Here is a 21361-nt window from a genome sequence, read left to right as displayed (position 1 = left end):
TATGATGGTACTTATAGTTTTAGTCAGTTGTAGTCAATATGACGTATGATTCACATGAATACTAACATATCTTCTGAAAAGGCCACTCCATGTACAAAACATAGTTGATTTTTTGTTATCAGAATACAAAATACAGAATGAATATAAAGCACAAACAAATTATACTTAAATGTTGGGTAACATGTTGTGAGAGTGATGTTGAACATTAATTATAGCCTACAATGCATACTTGTACATAAACAAACCTGTTTGTTAAAGTATACATAAAAAAAGGATATCTTAAATGTGTTAACAGCCGGGGAGAACTCACTTGTTATATCTCAGTGTAAAGATGATCAACACTTTATACAACATTATATCTTCTTCATGATACAGTTATCTACGCACTCTTGGGTCCAGGATTGTACCACCAGCACCCTTACAAAGAGTTTGCCATCTTTCCTCCAAACAAAGTGAAAGCAGGTGTCAATGGAAGTCCCTTATGATGATTAGCTGGCAGTGTCACTGCTTCCTTTCTTCTTCCTGCGGCAGGCTTGGAGGGAAACATACATCAGGGCGGTGGCGGGGAGAAGGACTAAGAGGAAGAGCAGGGCAGCCCAGGCTCCAGGTTTCAGGGCCTTCCTCAGGCCCACACTCTCCCCCGGCAGCAGACTGCTCAGACTGAGCATGTAGCCCAGGGCCCAGCCCACAGAGGCATCCCCTGCCTGGTGACACCACAAACACACATCTCAGTCAGCTTGGGTACACTCAGAGCATTCTGATACGCACCTGGTGCACTAGTTAAGGACATTCAGAGGTTAAAGCTTCAATGGAGAGGCTGCAGCCTCAAAAACGATGCAACATTGTGAGATTTCTGGGAACTCTTGCGAAACAGACCAAGTGGACCAGGTCGAGGGTCTGGTGTTTGAGAACTCAATTAGAGATGTGAAAATGTCTTAAATTGACATTTTCTCAAAATCTAAAGGCACTACCTAGATTCAAGCCAATGTCTTTTTTATTTCACCTTTTTTTAACTAGGCAAGTCAGTTAAGAACAAATTCTTATTTACAATGACAGCCTAGGAACAGTCGGTTAACTGCCTTGTTCCGGGGTAGAACGACAGATATTTACCTTGTCAGCTCAGGGATTCGATCTAGCAACCTTTCGGTTACTGTCCCAAAGCTCTAACAACAAGGCTACCTGCTGTCCCTAAGTGGCTACCTGCCGCCCCGTCTTAAGTGGTTTAATATTTTATTACTCCAACCTTGTGAAAGTGACAAACTGACACATTTTCATTTTCGTAAAAAACAACTTTATATTGAAGGAGTGCCTTTGATTTGACGGCCTGCACATGCGCAGTTTGGTGGGAGACAACCGTTAGACCTGTTCCTGTGCATGAGCTTAGCTAGCCAATATCGCCTACAAGTGTGATCGGGCATTTCTATTGGAGAAGCAGTTTCTGCCTATCTTCATACAGTAATGTCTTTACTGATAGGACTTTGTGTAATGTAAAGGATTATGCTGATATCTGGAGTAAAAGAAGGAGATAGAGAAGAAAAAAAACATTCCCAACAAGCAAGCTCACCTTTTTCTGGAAGGAAATGTGGGGAAATGAGATCTCATCAAAGCCATAGCCTCTCGTGAAGAGCACCTTGGTGAACACAGAGGCAGCACAGAAGTCCTGCAGACGAGGCTCCTGATCTGGGGCCAGCACCAACATCTGAAACAGGATATAAAAATGGGGATGACATAGCCATGAAATACATGACACGCATACAAAACCATCATCCATTGAGACACATGCAAACAGAGACACTTTCTCTCACATGCATGGATGCTCACAGACAGACAGACAGACAGACAGACAGACAGACAGACAGACAGACAGACAGACAGACAGACAGACAGACAGACAGACAGACAGACAGACAGACAGACAGACAGACAGACAGACAGACAGACAGACAGACAGACAGACAGACAGACAGACAGACAGACAGACAGACAGACAGACAGACAGACAGACAAACAAACAGACAGAAGGCTGCTAACCTCATTGATGCTCATGTTACAGATAGAATGGGCTGCCTCTTCCAGTTGCGCAGGGGTGGTGACAGGGATTCCTGTAGTAGTCTGTAGGAACTGGTGAATGTAGAAGAAGGCAGAGAACGCCTGATGGACAAATGGACAGAGAGAGAAAAAAAAAGATGAGTTATGATTAGGGTCGGAGCTGGAGTTAGGGTTGGGGTTAAGGTTGGAGCTGGAGCTAGGGTTGGGGTTAAAGTTGGTGCTGGAGATAGGGTTGGGGTTAAGATTGGAGCTGGAGCTAGGGTTAAAGTTGGTTCTGGAGCTAGGGTTGGGGTTAAGGTTGGAGCTGGAGTTAGGGTTAGGGTTAAAGTTGGTGCTGGAGCTAGGGTTGGGGTTAAGGTTGGAGCTGGAGCTAGGGTTGGGGATAAAGTTGGTGCTGGAGATAGGGTTGGGGTTAAGATTGGAGCTAGGGTTGGGGTTAAGGTTGGAGCTGGAGCTAGGGTTAGGGTTAAAGTTGGTGCTGGAGCTAGGGTTGGGGTTAAGATTGGAGCTGGAGCTAGGGTTAGGGTTAAAGCTAGCGTTGGAGTTAAGGTTGGAGCTGGAGCTAGGGTTGGGGTTAAGATTGGAGCTGGAGATAGGGTTGGGGTTAAGGTTGGAGCTGGAGATAGGGTTGGGGTTAAGGTTGGAGCTGAAGATAGGGTGGGGTTAAGGTTGGAGCTGGAGCTGGAGCTAGGGTTGGGGTTAAGGTTGGAGCTGGAGATAGGGTTGGGGTTAAGGTTGGTGCTGGAGCTAGGTTTGGGGTTAAGGTTGGAGCTGGAGATAGGGTTGGGGTTAAGGTTGAAGCTGGAGATAGGGTTGTGGTTAAGGTTGGTGCTGGAGCTAGGTTTGGGGTTAAAGTTGGAGCTGGAGATAGGGTTGGGGTTAAGGTTGATGCTGGAGCTAGGTTTGGGGTTAAGGTTGGAGCTGGAGCTAGGGTTAAGGTTGGAGCTGGAGCTAGGGTTGGGGTTAAGGTTGGAGCTGGAGATAGGGTTGGGGTTAAGGTTGGAGCTGGAGCTAGGGTTGGGGTTAAGGTTGGAGCTGGAGATAGGGTTGGGGTTAAGGTTGGAGCTGGAGCTGGAGCTAGGGTTGGGGTTAAGGTTGGAGCTGGAGATAGGGTTGGGTTAAGGTTGGAGCTGGAGCTGGAGGTAGGGTTGGGGCCGGAGCTAGTATTAGAGCTAGGGTTAGGTTTGTGGTTGAGGCTAGGATTAGGGTTAAACCGGGATGTGGGCATGAAGCTATGGTTGGGGTAAAGGTTAGGTTTGTGGTTGAAGGTAGGATTAAGGTTGAACCCAGATGTGGACATGAAGCTAGGGTTAGGGTTGATTTAACCACTGTAAACTGTCTCTCACCATGAAGCTGCCACTGACATTGGGCTGGAACACCTTATCAAAGGAGCACTGGGAGAAGGGGCAGCTGTGGAAGGAAAATATCTCAGTAATGTTGCCCAGGCAGTGATCATATTTGCCAGTGCCCTTCACAGACAGGGCTGCCTGGGGATTGTAACTGTAGCTGGGTGTCTGGGCCACCGTGCAGGGAGAGTCAAACAATGTCCCCAGCTTCATGGTGATGATGTAGCCTGCAGGGAAGCACGGATGGGCCACTGTCCCTGTGTGACCCTGAGTCTGAGAGAGAGAGAGGGATTGAGTGAGTGTGTGAAATTGTTACAGTAACTTGACACATCAAGTAGAGAGCAAGCTACAGGCATGGAGTACTATGGTACTGAGTGCCAACATCTATTGTTGCAATTGTGCTGGGATGACTTTCAAATACACACAGTGAATTAAATATGTGGTAGAAAACAATTCTATAAAACCAGTCATGGGTGGGTGGGTTTCCAATCATTAATAACAAAGTTTCTTTATTTCAATGGTCCTGGTTTACACTATGATAGTATCTTGTAACATGAACCAAGAGCTTTTCCTGAACATGTGACATGACTGGGAAAGACTTTGGGCCCTTGCTGTACTGTATAAGGTTGTTGTTATGTTGTTGTGGACAAACAGAATGTTTCCTACCGTCACCAGGTGAGCCAGTAGGCGTTTGAGGACCTGGTCTCGTCCGTAGCACAGGAAGCTGTGTGTGTATAGGGAGTAGTCATGGCCATACAGACGTAGCTTCATCCTGTCACTCTCATCTTCCACCTCATCCTTGGTCACAAAGGTGATCTGGGTCGACGCCCCACCAAAGTCCAGCGCCCCCACCGTCTGTCTGCCCGGGCTCAGCCAACGGCCCACAAAGCCATACTACAGTGGGCACACAGGGACAAACAAAGTAACAGGAGGTGTGTGTGGGTAGTTTGTCTACACAGCAGATGCAGTCATCTATGTACAGTGCCTTCGGAAAGTATTCAGACACCTTGACTTTTTCCACATTTTGTTAGATTACAGCCTTATTATAAAATGTATTAAATAATCCCCCCCCCCTCACCAATATACACACAACTACCCCATAATGACAAAGCAAAATCAGGTTTTTAGAATATTTGCTAATTTATAAAAATAAAAAAAATAAAAATATCACATTTACTGTACATAGGTATTCAGACTCATTACTCAGTACTTTGTTGAAGCACCTTTGGCAGCGATTACAGCCTTGAGACTTCTTGGTATGACACTACAAGCTTGGCACACCTGTATTTGGGGAGTTTCTCCCATTGTTCTCTGTAGATCATCTCATGCTCTGTCAGGTTGGCTGCACAGCTATTTTTAGGTCTCTCCAGAGATGTTAGATCTGGTTCAAGTACAGGCTCTGGCTGGGCCACTCAAGGAAATTCAGAGACTTGTCCCGAAGCCACTCCCGTGTTGTCTTGGCTGCGTGCTTAGGGTATGTGGAAATGTATCAGAAATGTATCCTGTTGGAAGATTAACCTTCGCCCCAGTCGGAGGTCCTGAGCACTCTGGAGCAGGATTTCATCAAGGGTCTCTCTGTACTTTGCTCCGTTCATCTTTGCCTCGATCCTGACTAGTCTCTCAGTCCCTGCCGTTGAAAAACATCCCCACAGCATGATGCTGCCACCACCATGCTTCACCGTAGGGATGGTACCAGGTTTTCTCCAGACGTGACGCTTGGCATTCAGGCCAAAGAGTTCGATCTTTATTTCATCAGACCAGAGAATTTTGTTTCTCATTGTCTGAGAGTCTTTAGGTGCCTTTTGGCAAACTCCAAGTTGGCTGTCATGTGCCTTTTACTGAGGAGTAGCTTCTGTCTGACCACACTTCCATAAACGCCTGATTAGTGGAGTGCTTTATTACGATTTCTTCAACAAATCTGATTAGTGGAGTGCTCTATTACGATTTCTTCAACAAATCTTATCTTTATCTTATCTTAAACAAAATATATTAACATTTCTTTAACACTTTTTGGGTTACTACCTGATTTCATATGTGTTATTTTATAGTTTTGATATCTTCACTATTATTCTACAATGTACAAAAAAAAAAATATTGAATGTGTAGGTGTGTCCAATCTTTTGACTGGTACTGTACATTTTCAAAGAATGCCTACAAAAGCTTGGAATGAAACTAACACAGGATACTTACGTGTTTAAGTGCTTATGGTTGTGTATAAAGAAATGAATAAGACAGGGATCGATTACAACCACCATAGATAGCAATGCTAATGCAGAATCTTTATATTCAAACAGCCGTATACACTAGGGGTTCCCAAACTGTTTTGGCCTGCAACCTCATTTTAATTAAAAAAAGTTTGCCCCCTCCATGTAAAAAAAGGGTGATGTAATCAACGGCCAATGTTTACTTTTTAAAAATTGGGGCTATGACAATCTATTACAAATCAGTCTGACAGTACTTCAATATAAAGGAATTATCGTTAGAAGTGACTGAAATGCATCAGAAATGTATTTTGAAATTCAGAAGATCATTAGTCAATAATTTCATCTTCTGCGTAGAAAAGAACATAGTCACTAATCAGGTTTCCATCCAACCTTTCTAAGTCAGTAAAGAACATGTTGGATAAAAAATGTAATGACAGGCTTGATGGAGAAAAACAATTTGTTGGTAAACTTTCTATATGTGGACAAAACAAAATACGCTAGACAAGGTGGGATCTTTTTGTGTCGGTAAAATTAATTGTGCAAGAAATGTCGGTGGAAACTCTTTTATGGGCAAATATTGATGTAACAACCATCATATCGAAGTAAATTTGGAGTCAGGTGCTGACATGTTGCGACAACTCGTCAGGAAAGCATGCAGTTTACTAGCCTACAGATTAAATAAATGATTAACTTTACAGGGTGGTGAAAGTGCAAGGTGATGAGCTTGATGCTCCTTTCCAAAAAATATTGAGGGTCTTATTCTGGTGACATGCTCATCAATGCTAGGCTGCCGTTATCACTACGTCATCACCCACAACCTTTTATAACCAACAAGTCAATTAGATGGAAAAACATCTCTGGTGGGAAAATGCACATTTTGTTTTCATGCAGATTTTTGAATATTCACATGAAAATCTATCGCCAATTGGATGGAAACCTAGCTAATGATTGTTATTTTTCCCCCAGTCTATTTTAGTGCCTGGTCTTGTCCACTCAGTTCTAATGAGTCCTGCGTTGCTTGTGGGTATTCCTGAGATGTATCTTTCAGTGAAGGGGTGCAATTTATCTTGTTGCTTAAACCATTCAAAAGATACACATTTGTAGGAAGAAAACAGAAACCGCACAGTTTATTACAACCGCATCTAGCGGCTACCAGAGGTTACTGATGTAACCCCGGTTATATGAACTGAGAGCAATGTTTATCTCTTTATTTAAGTGTTTCTCGTGACCCCATTTTCTAATCAGGTGAAAGGTGAAAGCTGGGCCATGGTACCTTGATGAAGTTCTCCAAGAGATAGTTGACAGTGACCCAGCCGTATGCTCCCTCCTCCTGGCCACTTAAGATGGCTGCCCCCTGGTAGTTAAATGGATAGGACTGGATTTTATGACCCACTTCCTGTAAAACCTGGGCTGACTGGACAGGGCTGGAGATACTGTTGACAAAGTGAAATGTACTACTTCAGATATTGTAGATTCAGGATCAACGTGGGGAATGGAATGAAAAACATTACTCAGCATGACAACAATACCCTATCTACCAGACAAACGCTACATTTCTCAAGCTTGTTGTGGACTTATTTCCTATTAGATATCTCAGAACCACAACGACTCACATTTGACCCTGATAACACAAAGATGCAGAAATGTCCATATTTGCATGTTTTAGAAACTCTTACTGTCATTTGTGTGTATGTGTTTCTTTGACCTACATTCTGTTAACATTGCATATGTCTGAAACAGGTGTGAACAAGAGCACGAAACATGTCTATGTGTACGTCTGCATGGATATGGGGGTCTTAGTATAACTTAGTGTGAACATGTGTCTTTAAAACAGACTGTAGGAATAAGACCGTGTGTCTGAAACAGGTATGATTGTGTTTCTAGGAGCTTGGCAGCTTAAAGGTGGGGGCCTGTTTTTGCCAGTCTGCCCTGGAGCGGGAAATCCTTACCAGTGGTGGAAAAAGTACTCAATTGTGATACACAAGTACAAGTATAGATACCTTAATAGAAAGTTATTCAAGTAAAAGTTAGTAACCCAGTAAAATACTACTTGAATAAAAGTATTTGGTTCTAAATATACTTAAGTATCAAAAGTAAATGTAATTTCTAAAATATACATTAGTATCAAAGTATAAATAATTTCAAGTTCCTTATATTAAGCAAAGCAGAAGGTATAAGGGCACAAGGCGAGACCCAAATGCAGACACAGGAGGCAGATGGTTGAGCTCCGATATTTATTATGACAAAAGGGGTAGGCAAAAAGCAGGTCAGGTACAGGCGAGAGTTCATAAACCAGATCAGAGTCCAAACGGTACAAGACGATAGGCAGGCTCGAGGTCAAGCAGGCAGGCTCTGAGTCAGGACAGGCAAGGGTCAAAACCGTGAGGGTGAGAAAATACTGGGAAAGCAGGAGCTGAGAAACAAAAACGATGGTTGCCTTGACAAACAAGATGAACTGGCACAGAGAGACAGGAAACACAGGGATAAATACACCGGGGAAAATAAGCGACACCTGGAGGGGGTGGAGACAAGCGAAACAGATCAGGTGGTGACAGTACCCCCACCCTCTAGGGGTGCCACCTGGCATCCTACCTGGGCGCATATCTGGTTGACCGGGGTGTCGCCGATGGAAGTCGGTGATGAGGGCTGGATCCAGGATGTCTCTAGCGGGAACCCAGCACCTCTTCTCCGGGCTGCAACCTTCCCAGTCAACCAGGTACTGGAACCCCCCCCCCCCCCCCCTCCTGTGGTCGAACACCCAGAAGGTGTTTCACCGTGTAAGGCCATCGATGACACGGGGAGGAGGGGTGGGCCTGGAGACAGAAGACAAAGGGCTGTGACACACGGGCTTAATCCTAGACACATGGAAAGTAGGGTGAATACGGAGGGTACGGGGTAACAAGAGATGGACAGTAGTGGAACTAAGGGCTGTAGAGATGGGAAAACGACCAATGAAATGGGAGGACAGTTTGCGGGACTCCACCTGAAGAGGCAGGTCCCGTGTGGAAAGCCATAAACTCTGCCCAATGCGGTAGCGGGAAGCTGGAGTCCGGTGATCCGCTTCTTGACGATACCTGGAGTTGGTCTTGAGAAGTGTTACCCGCGCTCTTCTCCAGGTACGTCGACAGCGGCAGACGAACATCTGGGTTGAGAGTACGCGGACCTCCTGCTCAGGGAAGAGTAGAGGCTGATTCCCCTTTTGAGTGCTCCATGGGGTGAGTCCAGTGCCTGAACAGGGAACGGTGTTCCGAGCATACTCCACCCAGAACAGTTACCGGCTCCAGGTAGTGAGGTTGGTTGAGACCAGGCATCATAGGGTGGTTTCCAGGTCCTGGTTAGCTCGCTCCGACTGGCCGTTGGATTGGGTATGGAATCCGCAGGATAGGCTGGCCGACGACCCAATAAGAGTGCAGAACGCCTTCCAGAACTGAGACGAGAACCCCGGTCAGAGATGATGTCCACCAGGAGTCCATGGATCCGGAAGACGTGGCTCACCATGAACTGAGCCGTCTCCTTGCCAGAGGGTAGTTTGGGGAGAGGGATGAAATGGGTGGCCTTGGAGAACCGATCCACTCCCGTCAGAATGACGGTGTTGCGCACCAGGCGGATGGAGCCCAGTGACAAAGTCCAGAGATATGAGACCAGTGATGATGAGGAACCGGTAGTGGCTGTAGGAGGCCAGAAGGAGCTTGCCATGGGGTCTTGTTCTGAGCGGTGACGAAGGCAGAAACGTCGGGAACCATTGTAGGCCACCAGAAACATAGTCAGAGGAAGGCTAGGGTTCGATGAGAACCTGGATGACAGGTCAGCCTGGAGGAATGAGCCCATTCCAGGATCGGACTGAGTTTGGGACAAACAACCGGTCAGCAAGGTCCCCTTCAGGTTCAGGCTGGGAACGTTGTGCCTTGCGAACCAGGGTTTCAATACCCCAACCCACTGAAGCCGCAAGGCATGGTTTTGGAGACCGAGGGTCTGGCAGAGGAACTGTATAGGCGGGAGAGGATTCAGGATTCAAATTTTTTTGGACCCTGCGTGGTAGGAAATGGTGAAGTTGAATCTTGTAAATAACAAAGCCCACCACCTGCCTGGAGTTAAGGCATTTGGCTGTATGGAGATATTCCACATTTTTATGGTCAGTCAAAACCAAAAATGGCTGTTCTGCTCCTTCCAGCCTGTGCCTCCACTCTTCCAGCGCCATCTTGACTGCCAGAAGTTCTCGGTTGCCTACGTCGTAGTTCCTTTCTGCCAGATTGAGACGATTGGACAGGAAGGCACAGGGATGGAGGTTTTGGTCCTGGACAAATCGCTGGGACAGGATGGCCCCCACTCCAACATCAGAAGCATCAACCTACCACAAATTGACGAGACGGGTCTGGATGGATGAGGATGGATGCTGTGGTGAACTGATGCTTCAGGTCCACAATGGCTCTGTCAACAGCTGGAGACCATGTGAACGGTACTTTGGTAGAGGCGATGGCAGAGAGGGAGGCCGTCAGGGTGCTGTAGCCCCGAATGAAACGGCGGTAGAAGTTAGCGAACCCTAGGAAACGTTGTAAATGCACCCTGGACGTAGGTTGAGGCCAATCTACCACTGCTTTCACCTCTTCAGGATCCATTTGGACATTTCCATCAGCGATGACATATCCTAGAAAGGAGATTGTAGAGCGGTGGAACTCACACTTCTTGCCTTTCACAAACGACTTGTTCTCCAGGAGGCTCTGAAGGACTTGTCTGAAATGGAGAACGTGTTCTTGGGCAGACCGGGGAAAAAAACAAAAACAGGATGTCGTCAAGGTAGACGAACACAAAATGATTTAGCATGTCCCGGAGCACATTGTTTACCAGGGCTTGGAAGACAGCGGGGGGCGTTGGTGAGTCCAGACGGCATGACCTGGTACTCATAATGTCTGCTGGCTGTGTTAAATGCTGTCTTCCACTCATCTCCTTTGCTATTTCGAACCAGGTGGTTGGCATTCCGAAGGTCCAGCTTGGGAAAAAGATTGTGGCCCCCTGGAGAGGTTCGAAAGCTGAGGAGAGATAGGGGGCAACGAATCTTGATCGTTATATCATTAAGACTCCGGTAGTCAATGCACGGACACGGGGTATTGTCCTTCGCCGGCAGGAGATGCAGACGGACAGATGCCTCCAGTAGCCAGAGATTCCTCAATGTACTCTTCCATGGCCTTGGTCTCTGGGCCGGATAGAGAATATAGCCAACCATGAGGTGGTGTGGTGCCGGGGAGAAGATCAATGGCACAATCATAAGGACGGTGCGGGGGAAGAAAAGTAGGCCGTGCCTTACTGAATACATCCAGGAGGTCATGGTACTTATTGGAAATGGCAGAGGCATCTGAGGCTTTGCTTACGCCCCTAGGATGACGCCTCAGGGGACGGCTGTGCCACTTTAAAGCAGTGGGTATGACAAAACGGGCTCCAACACAGGATGGAGCTCGTGGTCCAGTCAATAACAGAGTTGTGTTTTTGGAGCCACGAAAATCCCAGATCAGGAACATGGGGTGAATCGATGAGGTGGAACTGTATGGTCTCACTGTGGTTTCCTGAAACCCGTATCTGAACAGGCACTGTGCTATGTGTGACTCTTCCGATTGAGTGGCCGTCCAGTGCTCTTGCATCCATGGGGACAGAGCGGTTCAGTGGGAATACCTAATTCAGAAACCATGGTAGCATCCATAACTTTCATCAGCCCCAGAGTCAATGAGCACCTGGAGACACTTAGACTGGTCTCCCCACAGCAGAATCACAAAAAAAGGTGTACAGGTGATGTGAATTAGGGAACTCCCAGCCTGGTGAGCCAGAGTACTTGTACCCACTAAAGAAAATGGTTTCTTGACAGGGCAGGTAGCTATATAATGTCCCACACCTTCACAGTACAGACAGTTTGAACTCAACCTACGTGAGCATTCCCCAACCGATAATCTAGCTCTTCCCAGTTGCATGGGCTCTGGAATATCCAACTCACCCATGGCCGATGATTCTTGTTGGGTGTTTTCAGGCTCTCTTCGGAAATACACACGTCTAGGATTTTCGGATTCCTTAGGGCGTGCACCAACATCAACAAATGAACGAGTGTTCTCGAGGCCCGACCTCATCTCAGTGCCGAACAGAACCTCAGTGTCGAACAGAACCTCCGGATTCCAGGAACTCTCGGCGGCCAATGTTTGAAAATCTACTGCGAAGTCTGCCACACTACGGGAGTTATGATGTACTTGCAGTAGTTTGAGCCGCCTCCATCCAAGGCGTTCCGTCAGGGAACGAAGCCCTTCCAAAAGGTCCCGAAGTAGTGCCTCATGCCTCCCAATGATGGCTCCCTGCAAGGAGACAACGTGACGGAGCTGACGATAGGCAGGCTCGAGGTTAGGGGCAGGCAGAGTGGTCAGGCAGGCGGGCTCAGAGTCAGGACAGGCAAGGGTCAAAACCAGGAGGGCGCTGAGAAACAAAAATGCTGGTTGACTTGACAAACAAGACGAACTAGCGCAGAACTAGCACAGGGAAAATAAGCGACACTTGGAGGGGGTAGAGACAAGCAGGTGAAACAGATCAGAGCGTGACAGACAGCACCATTTTCTTGTTTACATTTGTTACAGATATCCAGGGCCACACTCCAACACTCAGACATCATTTACAAATGATGCATTTGTGTTTAGTGAGTTTGCCAAATCAGAGGCACTAGGGATGACCACGCATTCTCTTGATAAGTGCGTGAATTAGACCATTTTCTTGTCCTGTCAGGGAAAATGTATGGAGTAAAAAGTACATTATTTTCTTTAGGAATGTAGTGAAGTAAAAGTAAAAGTTGTCAAAACAATTAATAGTAAAGTAAAGTATAGACACCTGCAAAAAATACTTAAGTAGTACTTTTAAGTATTTTTATTTAAGTACTTTACACCACTGATCCTTACCCACTGATTATTTGCATACAAAGATATTCGTACGCACACACACCCACACACAGCCTGTCACACCCTGATCTGTTTCACCTGTTCCTGCTATTGTCTCCACCCCCTCCAGGTGTCGCTTATTTTCCCCAGTGTATTTATCCCTGTGTTTCCTGTCTCTCTGTGCCAGTTCGTCTTGTATGTTTCCAAGTCATCCAGCGGTTTTCCCGTTCTCCTGCTTTTTGCATTCTCCTTTTTCTAGTCCTCCTGGTTTTGACCCTTGCCTGTTTCTGGACTTCGTACCCGCCTGCCTGACCATTCTGCCTGCCTGGACCACGAGCCTGTCTGCCACTTTGTACATCCTGGACTCTGATCTGGTTTGGACCTTTTTACCTGTCTACGACCATTCTCTTGCCTACCCTTTGGATTAATAAACATTGTAAGACTCCAACCATCTGCCTCCCGTGCCTTGTGCCTTGATATAGCCACATGCTTGTGCACTCACACTCATTAACACACTATAACTCACTTGAGGAGCCTCATGCCAGCGGTGGCTCCGAGGTAGACAGGTGTGAGGTGGTGCCTGGCTCTGGGGATATCCTGCATGGCTTGGTCCAGGCAAACTTGGAGGCTTCTCCCTGCTGCTCCCTGCTGTCCCACATAGCTAGAGATTCCTCCACCTGCATGGCGGGAACATGATACATTACGGTATGTAATATAGTCCGACCACACATTATCACAATTTTACTAATTCCATCCACTTATTTGGTTGTCTAGTCATCTGAGTTTATGGAAATAACTCCTCTCCCTAGACAGAGCTGTAGAAGTATATTTTTTAACTATATTCCATTTAACATTGATCAAATCGACTAGTAATAGAAAACGATGGTGGGGAGACATGCATGCACACATGCAGTAGCTACTGTACATAAAAAGAGAGCACTTGGAGATTGAGTCTTACTACCTGGAAAGTGTTGTTGACATGAACTTCAGGAAAGCTGGTGTATTTGCAAATACTTCACATTAATGAAAGCAGCCAACAACTGTGATCTATATGAACACGCAAGTCATGTATGCAGGACAGGACTTGAAAAGCACACAGCACACTGAGTCACTGCACAACTACTGACAAATCCACCGTTGCTAGGCATCCATGTTTTTCTGCTTCTTTATGTCTAGCCTTGTGTAACGAGTTACCCGAAAGGCGCCCACACAGCACACAAAGGGAACTGTTCTTTGCCAACTGGAGTGCCAAAAAACTTCCACACCATTTAACTAAAACAGTGTTTCTTTCCTTCTCAGAGTACCCAACAAAAGTAGAATTGAGATTTTAGGGTGTAAGGCTTTGAGTAACACACTATTTTACTATAATTTTGTATCTGCCTGAAATTTACATTTAAAATAAAATGTAAATCTGTACTTTCTGGTGATTTCTTCAAATAATTGGTTACTAACAAATGGTAATATTGCTTGTTTTAATAAGTTTAAAGTAATTGATATGTAAACACTAGGTAAATAGCAGACAAACACCTGGAACAATCCTTCTATTGGGACACTCTTACCCTTTGGATGGCATTCACTGTGCTGAGTGACCACACCTGTGCCGTTCTGCTTGTCTGCTGGCCACTTGTAGATGTACATAGCTGTGTGGGAGGAACCTGCGTCCAAGACTATCCCATACTGGGGAAAGGGTTGGAGAGAACAGAGGAGAGGGAGGTTAAAGACAGAGGGAAAAATATTGACAAAAATGGCTGATTAAGAATAATGTCAAAGGAAAGACAACCTAATTGGGTCTACTCTACTCCAAACAATAAAAGGCTACAAATGATCAGGTGTTTGAAATCCATCTATGCAAAGACATTTAATAGGGATAGAGGCATCTGGAAGACATTTAACTTGATTGACTATAAACCTCTTCTTTCAAATGGTGGCCTCTGTCTTTTATGACATGTGTATATATTTTGGCAGCAAGAATGTTGGTTGCATGTTTACTTCAAGATAAGATAGATGGAAAGTTGTGGAGCAAGTGAGAGAGGATGAGAACAATCCATGTTTGCAGATCATGAACGCTTTGTAGTGTGTAAACTCCAATCCTGATTGTGCTATGAATCATCAACTCTAAACATCCACTTTTGGACATCATTCAATTTGAATTGCTCTCTTTTTCTGACAAGGCTGTTGAAACTTGTTTAATTCGCTGACTGTGTTTGGCAAGTTATTGTTTCCTTTCTCATTTGAACATTTACACACAATTCACCATGTTTAGAGTTGACGATTCATAGCACAATCAGGATTGGAGCTTAGACACTCCAAACAGCTCCTTCATGATCTGCAAACATGGGTTGTTCTCAGACCAGACAAACATGGATTTCAGACCAGAAGCCTCCTGTTTTTGTGACAGCGTGCACACACACACACACACACACACACACACACACACACACACACACACACACACACACACACACACACACACACACACACACACACACACACACACACACACACACACACACACACACTACCCATATGACTAGAATAATTTAACTTAATCTACATTCTTTCCACTTCAATCAACCTTTCCCGTCTCTGTATGTTCCTCATGCTAAATGTGTGTTTACATGGTAATATACAGTCTTTACCATAATTATTGGCACCCTTGATAAAGCCGAATAAAAAAGACTGTATAAAATAAAAAATACAAAATACTGAGTTACAGTGAGGTCCAAAAGTAGTGACAGATTTTGTTTTTGTTTTGGCTCTGTACTCCGGCACTTTAATGTGAGGGTATTTTCATCCATATCGGGTGAACGGTTTAGAAATCACAGCACTTGTTGTACATAGTCCCCCCATTTTAGGGAACCAAAAGTATTTGAACATATTCACTTATATGTGTATTAAAGTAGTCAAAACTTTAGTATTTGGTCCCATATTCCAAACACCCAATGATTACATCAAGCTTGTGACTCCACAAACTTCTTGAATGATTTAGCAGTTTATTTTGGTTGTGTTTCAGATTATTTTGTACCAAATATAAATGAATGATAAATAATGTAGTGCGTCATTTTAGAGTCACTTTTATTGTAAATAAGAATATAATATTTCTAAACACTATTATTACAACATCCATCAAATGTAAATGCCTGGAGTTTGCTAAACGTCATTGACACTTGGATTGGAACTGTTGCTCTGGTCAGATTACATGAAAATAGAGCTCTTTGGCCACACACACCAGTCGTAGGTTTCGCATCAAAAGAAAGATGCATATGCAGAAAAGAACCCCATACCTACTTTAAAATATGGTGGTGGATCTTCAATGTTATAGATAGGTTAGCTGACAACGTGTTGTTGCGATTCTGGATGGCCAGATAGCTAGCAACAATGACAAGAATATGTCGTGGGAAATCGTAGGTGGCTCGTTTCAGCTAATTTTATCTTGTTCTTGATACCATGTTTTGTTTTGAGGTGTTTTAACTGATGTCATGTCTATGCTAATATGGATAAAATTCCCTACCTAGCTAACCAACAACTGTAACGATGTATTTGAGAGACAATGAGTGCTCATTGTGCAAATGTATTTATGTTTTCAATAAACATTGGAGACTAAATATAGTTTACATGTTGTCAACAATCTAAGCCAACCTGGTCTGTTATGCTCCATAGTTGCGCATGTGTCGGTTTTGTTGCTATGTGGCTATTTGGTTCTGTTAAGTATCAGGAACTTTACCCAGTATCAGGACATTTTAGTCAAAAACCTGGTTGCTTCTGCGATGCGGCTGAAACTTGGCTGCAAATGGATCCCCGAGACAATAACCTCAAGCAGACATCAGCATCCCCAAAGAAATGATTAATTGACCCCAAAATTAACATTTTGCAATGGCCATCTCAGTCTCTAGGCTGTTTTAATTAAAGAGGGAGGGTCCATAAGCACAGACGAAGGATGTCAATGATCTGGAAAGATTCTACATGGAGGATTGGTCTAGAAGAATGGTCTAAGATTACTCCCAATGTGTTCTCCAATCACACACATATATATATACACAGTGGGGCAAAAAAGTATTTAGTCAGCCACCAATTGTGCATGTTCTCCCACTTAAAAAGATGAGAGAGGCCTGTAATTTTCATCATAGGTACACTTCAACAATGACAGACAAAATGAGAAGAAAAAAAATCCAGAAAATCACATTGTAGGATTTTTAATGAATTCATTTGCAAATGATGGTGGAAAATAAGTATTTGGCCAATAACAAAAGTTTATCTCAATACTTTGTTATATACCCTTTGTTGGCAATGACAGAGGTCAAACGTTTTCTATAAGTCTTCACAAGGTAAGTCTTCACAAAGTATTGAGATAAACTTTTAACTGTTATCAAGAAATTATTTGATATCGAGTTATAAACGACTGCATTGGACCTTTAAAATGGTAAGAAAATTAAATTAAAATAGCTTCATAGCAAAGAGCAATTTCTCAAGCAAGAATTTAGCTGTCTTGGAGTGGTATGAGTGGGAAGGGGAAAATAGAACATTTGCTATTTTGTCAGAGATGTTTGGAACTCTTTTTTATTGGTCTATTAACTAATTTACAGAAGTCACCATGGAATGGCCAAAACTCCATCCACCAAAACAGGCTGAAATTTCAAGCAGTGTTTTCAAACAGCTCTTACACTAAAAGTGCATTATCATAATATTCACAATTTCACAATATTATTCCAACCTCATAGTGTCGAAATATATAGAAAACACAGGAAATCCCAGTTTTGACTGCACTGGGCCTTTTGCTGTGTTCAAAACAACTGGGAACTGAAAAATTATGACAAAGTGATCTTCAGGTCAGAGCTCTAGAAAGAGGCCCGTTTTTTTTCTGAGTTCCCAGTTGTTTCGAAAGCACAGGAGTCTGAGATTTCCGAGCTCCCAGATGTTTTGAACACTGAATTTAATACAGAATTCCAAGCATACTCGATCATCGGGTACGACTCTGCTGGGGATTGAATTCCCAACTTCCCAATATCAGGGTGGACACTCTAACCACAAGGCCACAGAGTTTGTCTACACAGCTGACATTAATAACTCAAGTGCGGTGACAATCTATCTGGCATTAAGTATAACTATCTGTATCTACTAAATGGCGAACCAGCTGATTGGCATGGCCTGTATGTTTCACCCGAGGAATACATCTTCCTGTTTTGACCTCCTAATAACCCCCGCAAAAACTCTTCTGCTGAAAACGAGCTCATCCACTGATATGATTGATGGGGCAGTGGGATGGAAACAGGATAAGACCTTCAAACTTTTTCTAAACAGACTGACGGTTAACAATTTCACCAGCTAACAGGGGTGTGTGGTTGACGGCTTTGGTATGGGAAAATAATAAGAGATAGGCGATAGGGGCTACACAAAGACGACCTGTAGTAATCTCCAGCTGTGATGATATAGGGGACTTCAGATTTGTTTATTCGGTACATGAAAACTTGAGTGAAAAAGTACATTTTGTGTGCACTACGACATCACACACTGATTTTTATCTGCAACAAGTCAGTATGGTGGAAACACACCACTGGTGGGAAAATGTGCACATTTTCTTTATGCAGTTTTTAGAATATTTGCATGAAAATCTTTCACCAATTTAATGGAAACCTGGCTAATGGGAGGTTAGAGGGAGAGTCTTCCAAAAACAGAACAACATGGAAATGCACCAAAAAGAAACATAATGGATATACACCACTGGCAAAATATGCACTAGTAGTCATTCCCACGGTTCTAGGTTGTTAACGGACAGAACATCTGCAGGCCAGTCCTCCACAAAGAGCTGCTTTCCGTTCCCCCCCCCCTTTTTTTTGTTGAAACACAATGTATGGTATTCATACAACTTGAAGGGTATTAATAAGATTTATATGAGAATCAGTAGAGGTTTGATTCATATGCTTTACCTAAACAGACTGTCAGTAACACATGTAAGAAGTACTAGTTATCATCTTTTATGGTTCAAGCTGCATTAAACTACTCTTCTCTTTGAGATTTTTTGAATTCACCCAAACATACAGGGGGGTTGAGCCATTGACAATGTCTATTCAAGCGAGTGGAGGCTTCTTTCTACTTTCTGCACAAAGACCCAGGCATGCATGAGGGTATGTGACATCACACCAGACCACGTCAGACTACACCACAACCAGCACACTTACACATCAAGTTGCTCACAATTGTGTTGTTAGTTTACATGCCATCCATGTAAAAAGCATTCTGAAGAAGTCCAGGGGGCTGCTCCATGAGCAGTGAAGAGAGTGCACGCACGCACACACACACACACACACACACACACACACGCACACACGCACACACACACAGAGAGACATTGTGAGAGACACACACACACAGATAAAGAGGTGTGGGGGAGGGGGGAGTTCCAAGGACCCTGTCTGCAATGTAATGCAGATGTCAGGAGAAGCCCCTCGCCAACAATGTCTCATGGACTTGATGCTCTCGAACACAGTCATTGTCGGCAGGTTGCTTTGGACACCACAATGTAGTGTTACAGATAGAACAATGAGTCAGACATTTTACAGGATGTACAAATGTAAAGTCTTCAGTTGGCATTTCCACTCAATACCAAATATGGTGATGAGAGGATGCCCAGTGGCCCGCAGTGGGAGAAGATGGATTTTGGCCAACATCCTGCAAATTTTCATACAGTTTTCTGTTTTCAAAACTAGACTTCAGCCGTTGCCAAAGTTTCCCAAAAATTGCGTTGTTTAGAAAAAGTGCAAGGGAAAAGTGAATTATAGCACAAGCGCACTTCACAGAGTACGCGTTCCCTAATGTAAATCTGCAAATAAATGCTAGAACGCGCGAATAGGATCTCATTAGCTAGTGCTTGGTTCTGCCCAAATCCTTGCTTGTTCTGCCCACTATGCTTAATTTGCTCCCATTGGAAACGACAGACTCTGGTCTATCTTGCATTAGTTAGACACTAAGTTGTCAGCAACTCACACCCATGTTGGAACAGTTCTCCGGGTGAATGGTGCTTTCAAGACAGCTGGGAACTAAAAGAAAACGATGTCAAATCACGGTGTCAGTGGTCTTCAAGTCGGAAAGTTGGAGCTCTAGAAAGATACCGGAGTTTCCAATTTGGAATTCCGAGTTGGATGACCTTTCAAATGTATTTTTCCTAGTCGGAGCTCGTTTTTGTGGTTCCGAGATCCCAGTTGTCCTGAATGCACTGAAATCAAAAGTCGGAGATTTCCGAGTTCCCAGTTATGAATGCGGCAGAAAATAAGGCTGTTTTGACAATGGGACAGACACATTAATGGACAAATAGGTTTTATTATTTTTCAGTGACTGTCCTCTCATAACTGGTGTATTATTTGTTAGGAGCTAAGAAATGCTGGCCATCAACCTTATTCAAGTGTATGGAAAGAGCATTTTAAGCCTATAAACCTAAGATGGTACTGTAGACTAACTGAATTGCTACACGTTTCTTGTATTATTTTACGAATCAGGTGTATAGACTTACTCAAATGTTGACTGCTTGTCAACATAATTTTCTTATCAACAGTGTTATAGTAGACCATGTCCCATAGACTACGCTATTTATATTATGAATGCGTAGCAGTGGCGCGCGAGGACCGGACACCGCACTGCACTCTCCACTGCACCGTTGGAAATGTGTTCATCTTACATTTCACGACACCGCATAAAAGCTGTGAACACAGAAATAACCCAACGAATCTTACCATACATTCCGGAGGTTCGGCCAAATCCTCGGTGGGAATAGTTAGAAGCAAAATGGCTAGTATTCCAAACAGTACAAGCGCAACCGGGGCGAAAAAATAACGGCGTTGCTTGGCCATGTGTTGAAACTGTAGTTCTTCTTGCAGATGGAATCTCCAATGCGATGCCTGGCTTGGCAGTGAAGGCAAAGGAGAAGAGATAACAGCTTGAGTGAGGTAACTTCACAATGGGTTTGGCTTCATACAGCTCACATCATTGCTACATCAATACATTAATTATATGTAGCCATATCATTTATAAATGCCTCATGAGCTTAGTTCTGTCGTACCTCATCAGAACCCAAAATATAATCTTGTTTTACTCCAATGTTTGTTAACAAAGTAAATTACTGAACAACATTTTTAAGCCCACATTTTTGTTCATAATTATTTAAAAAAAGATCTGTCAGAAGTATTTTGCTGATGGCGCACACTGACTGGATCAGGTAAAGCGTAGCCTATCTACTGAATGCCTGACTGGATCAGGTAAAGCGTAGCCTATCTACTGAATGCCTGACTGGATCAGGTAAAGTGTAGCCTATCTACTGAATGCCTGACTGGATCAGGTAAAGGTTCTTTCCAAGGTGCATGGAGCAAAGAGATGCCTAGTCGGAATGTATTTATTTTATTTAACTAGGCAAGTTAGTTAAGAACAAATTCTTATTTAGAATGATGGCCTACCCCGGGCCAAACCCTAAACTGGACAATGCTGGGCGAATTGTGCGCTGCCCTATGGGACTCCCAATCACGGCTGGTTGTATACAGCCTGGAACCGAACTGACATGCAGTGCCTTAGACGGCTGTGCCACTCGGGAGCCCAAGGCTAGATACTCTAGTGTGTGCATTATCGTCAGTGGAGGAGGAGAGTGAGTGTAGAGTGAGAAACACAGCGTTTGATTGGATTTTAGCTGCCGGTGATGGGCAGTAGGAATGTTTCTAAATTAATTTGATCAATCTATGTGATTAATAAATAAAACTAACATGTTTTGTTGTTTTTCTGTAATACTAGCCTGTTCTTGCCATATTATGGACTTGGTCTTTTACCAAGTAGGGCTATCTTCTGTATACCACCCCTACCTTGTCACAACACAACTGATTGGCTC

At 44.0% G+C, this 21361-nt stretch overlaps 1 protein-coding gene across 1 annotated transcript; it reads right to left on the bottom strand.

Annotated features, from left to right (window-relative positions):
- Positions 1 to 20471, bottom strand: LOC109868510 (ectonucleoside triphosphate diphosphohydrolase 2). Its single transcript, XM_031802277.1, has 9 exons — positions 20223 to 20471; positions 14058 to 14175; positions 13025 to 13175; positions 6873 to 7032; positions 4062 to 4289; positions 3396 to 3668; positions 2032 to 2151; positions 1565 to 1699; positions 1 to 704 (listed from the first exon to the last, which is right to left on the bottom strand). Exons 1-9 carry the CDS (start codon positions 20337 to 20339, stop codon positions 489 to 491), a joined length of 1518 nt encoding a protein of 505 aa, XP_031658137.1. The 5' UTR covers positions 20340 to 20471; the 3' UTR covers positions 1 to 488.
- Between the last annotated feature and the right edge of the window lie 890 nt (positions 20472 to 21361).

The sequence above is a fragment of the Oncorhynchus kisutch genome, linkage group LG23 (assembly GCF_002021735.2).
Source record: "Oncorhynchus kisutch isolate 150728-3 linkage group LG23, Okis_V2, whole genome shotgun sequence".
Taxonomy (NCBI): domain Eukaryota; kingdom Metazoa; phylum Chordata; class Actinopteri; order Salmoniformes; family Salmonidae; genus Oncorhynchus; species Oncorhynchus kisutch.
This window is presented reverse-complemented; position numbering and strand designations above follow the sequence as displayed.

Bases quoted from the DNA above. Each gene is read 5' to 3' on its own strand.
- LOC109868510 (XM_031802277.1), bottom strand. From the start codon at position 20,339: ATGGCCAAGCAACGCCGTTATTTTTTCGCCCCGGTTGCGCTTGTACTG. The intron at 14,176-20,222 runs GTAAGATTCGTT...CCCTTTCCCCAG, and splicing joins CCGAACCTCCGGAATGTATG to TATGGGATAGTCTTGGACGC. The intron at 13,176-14,057 runs GTAAGAGTGTCC...CCCGCCATGCAG, and splicing joins CAGTGAATGCCATCCAAAGG to GTGGAGGAATCTCTAGCTAT.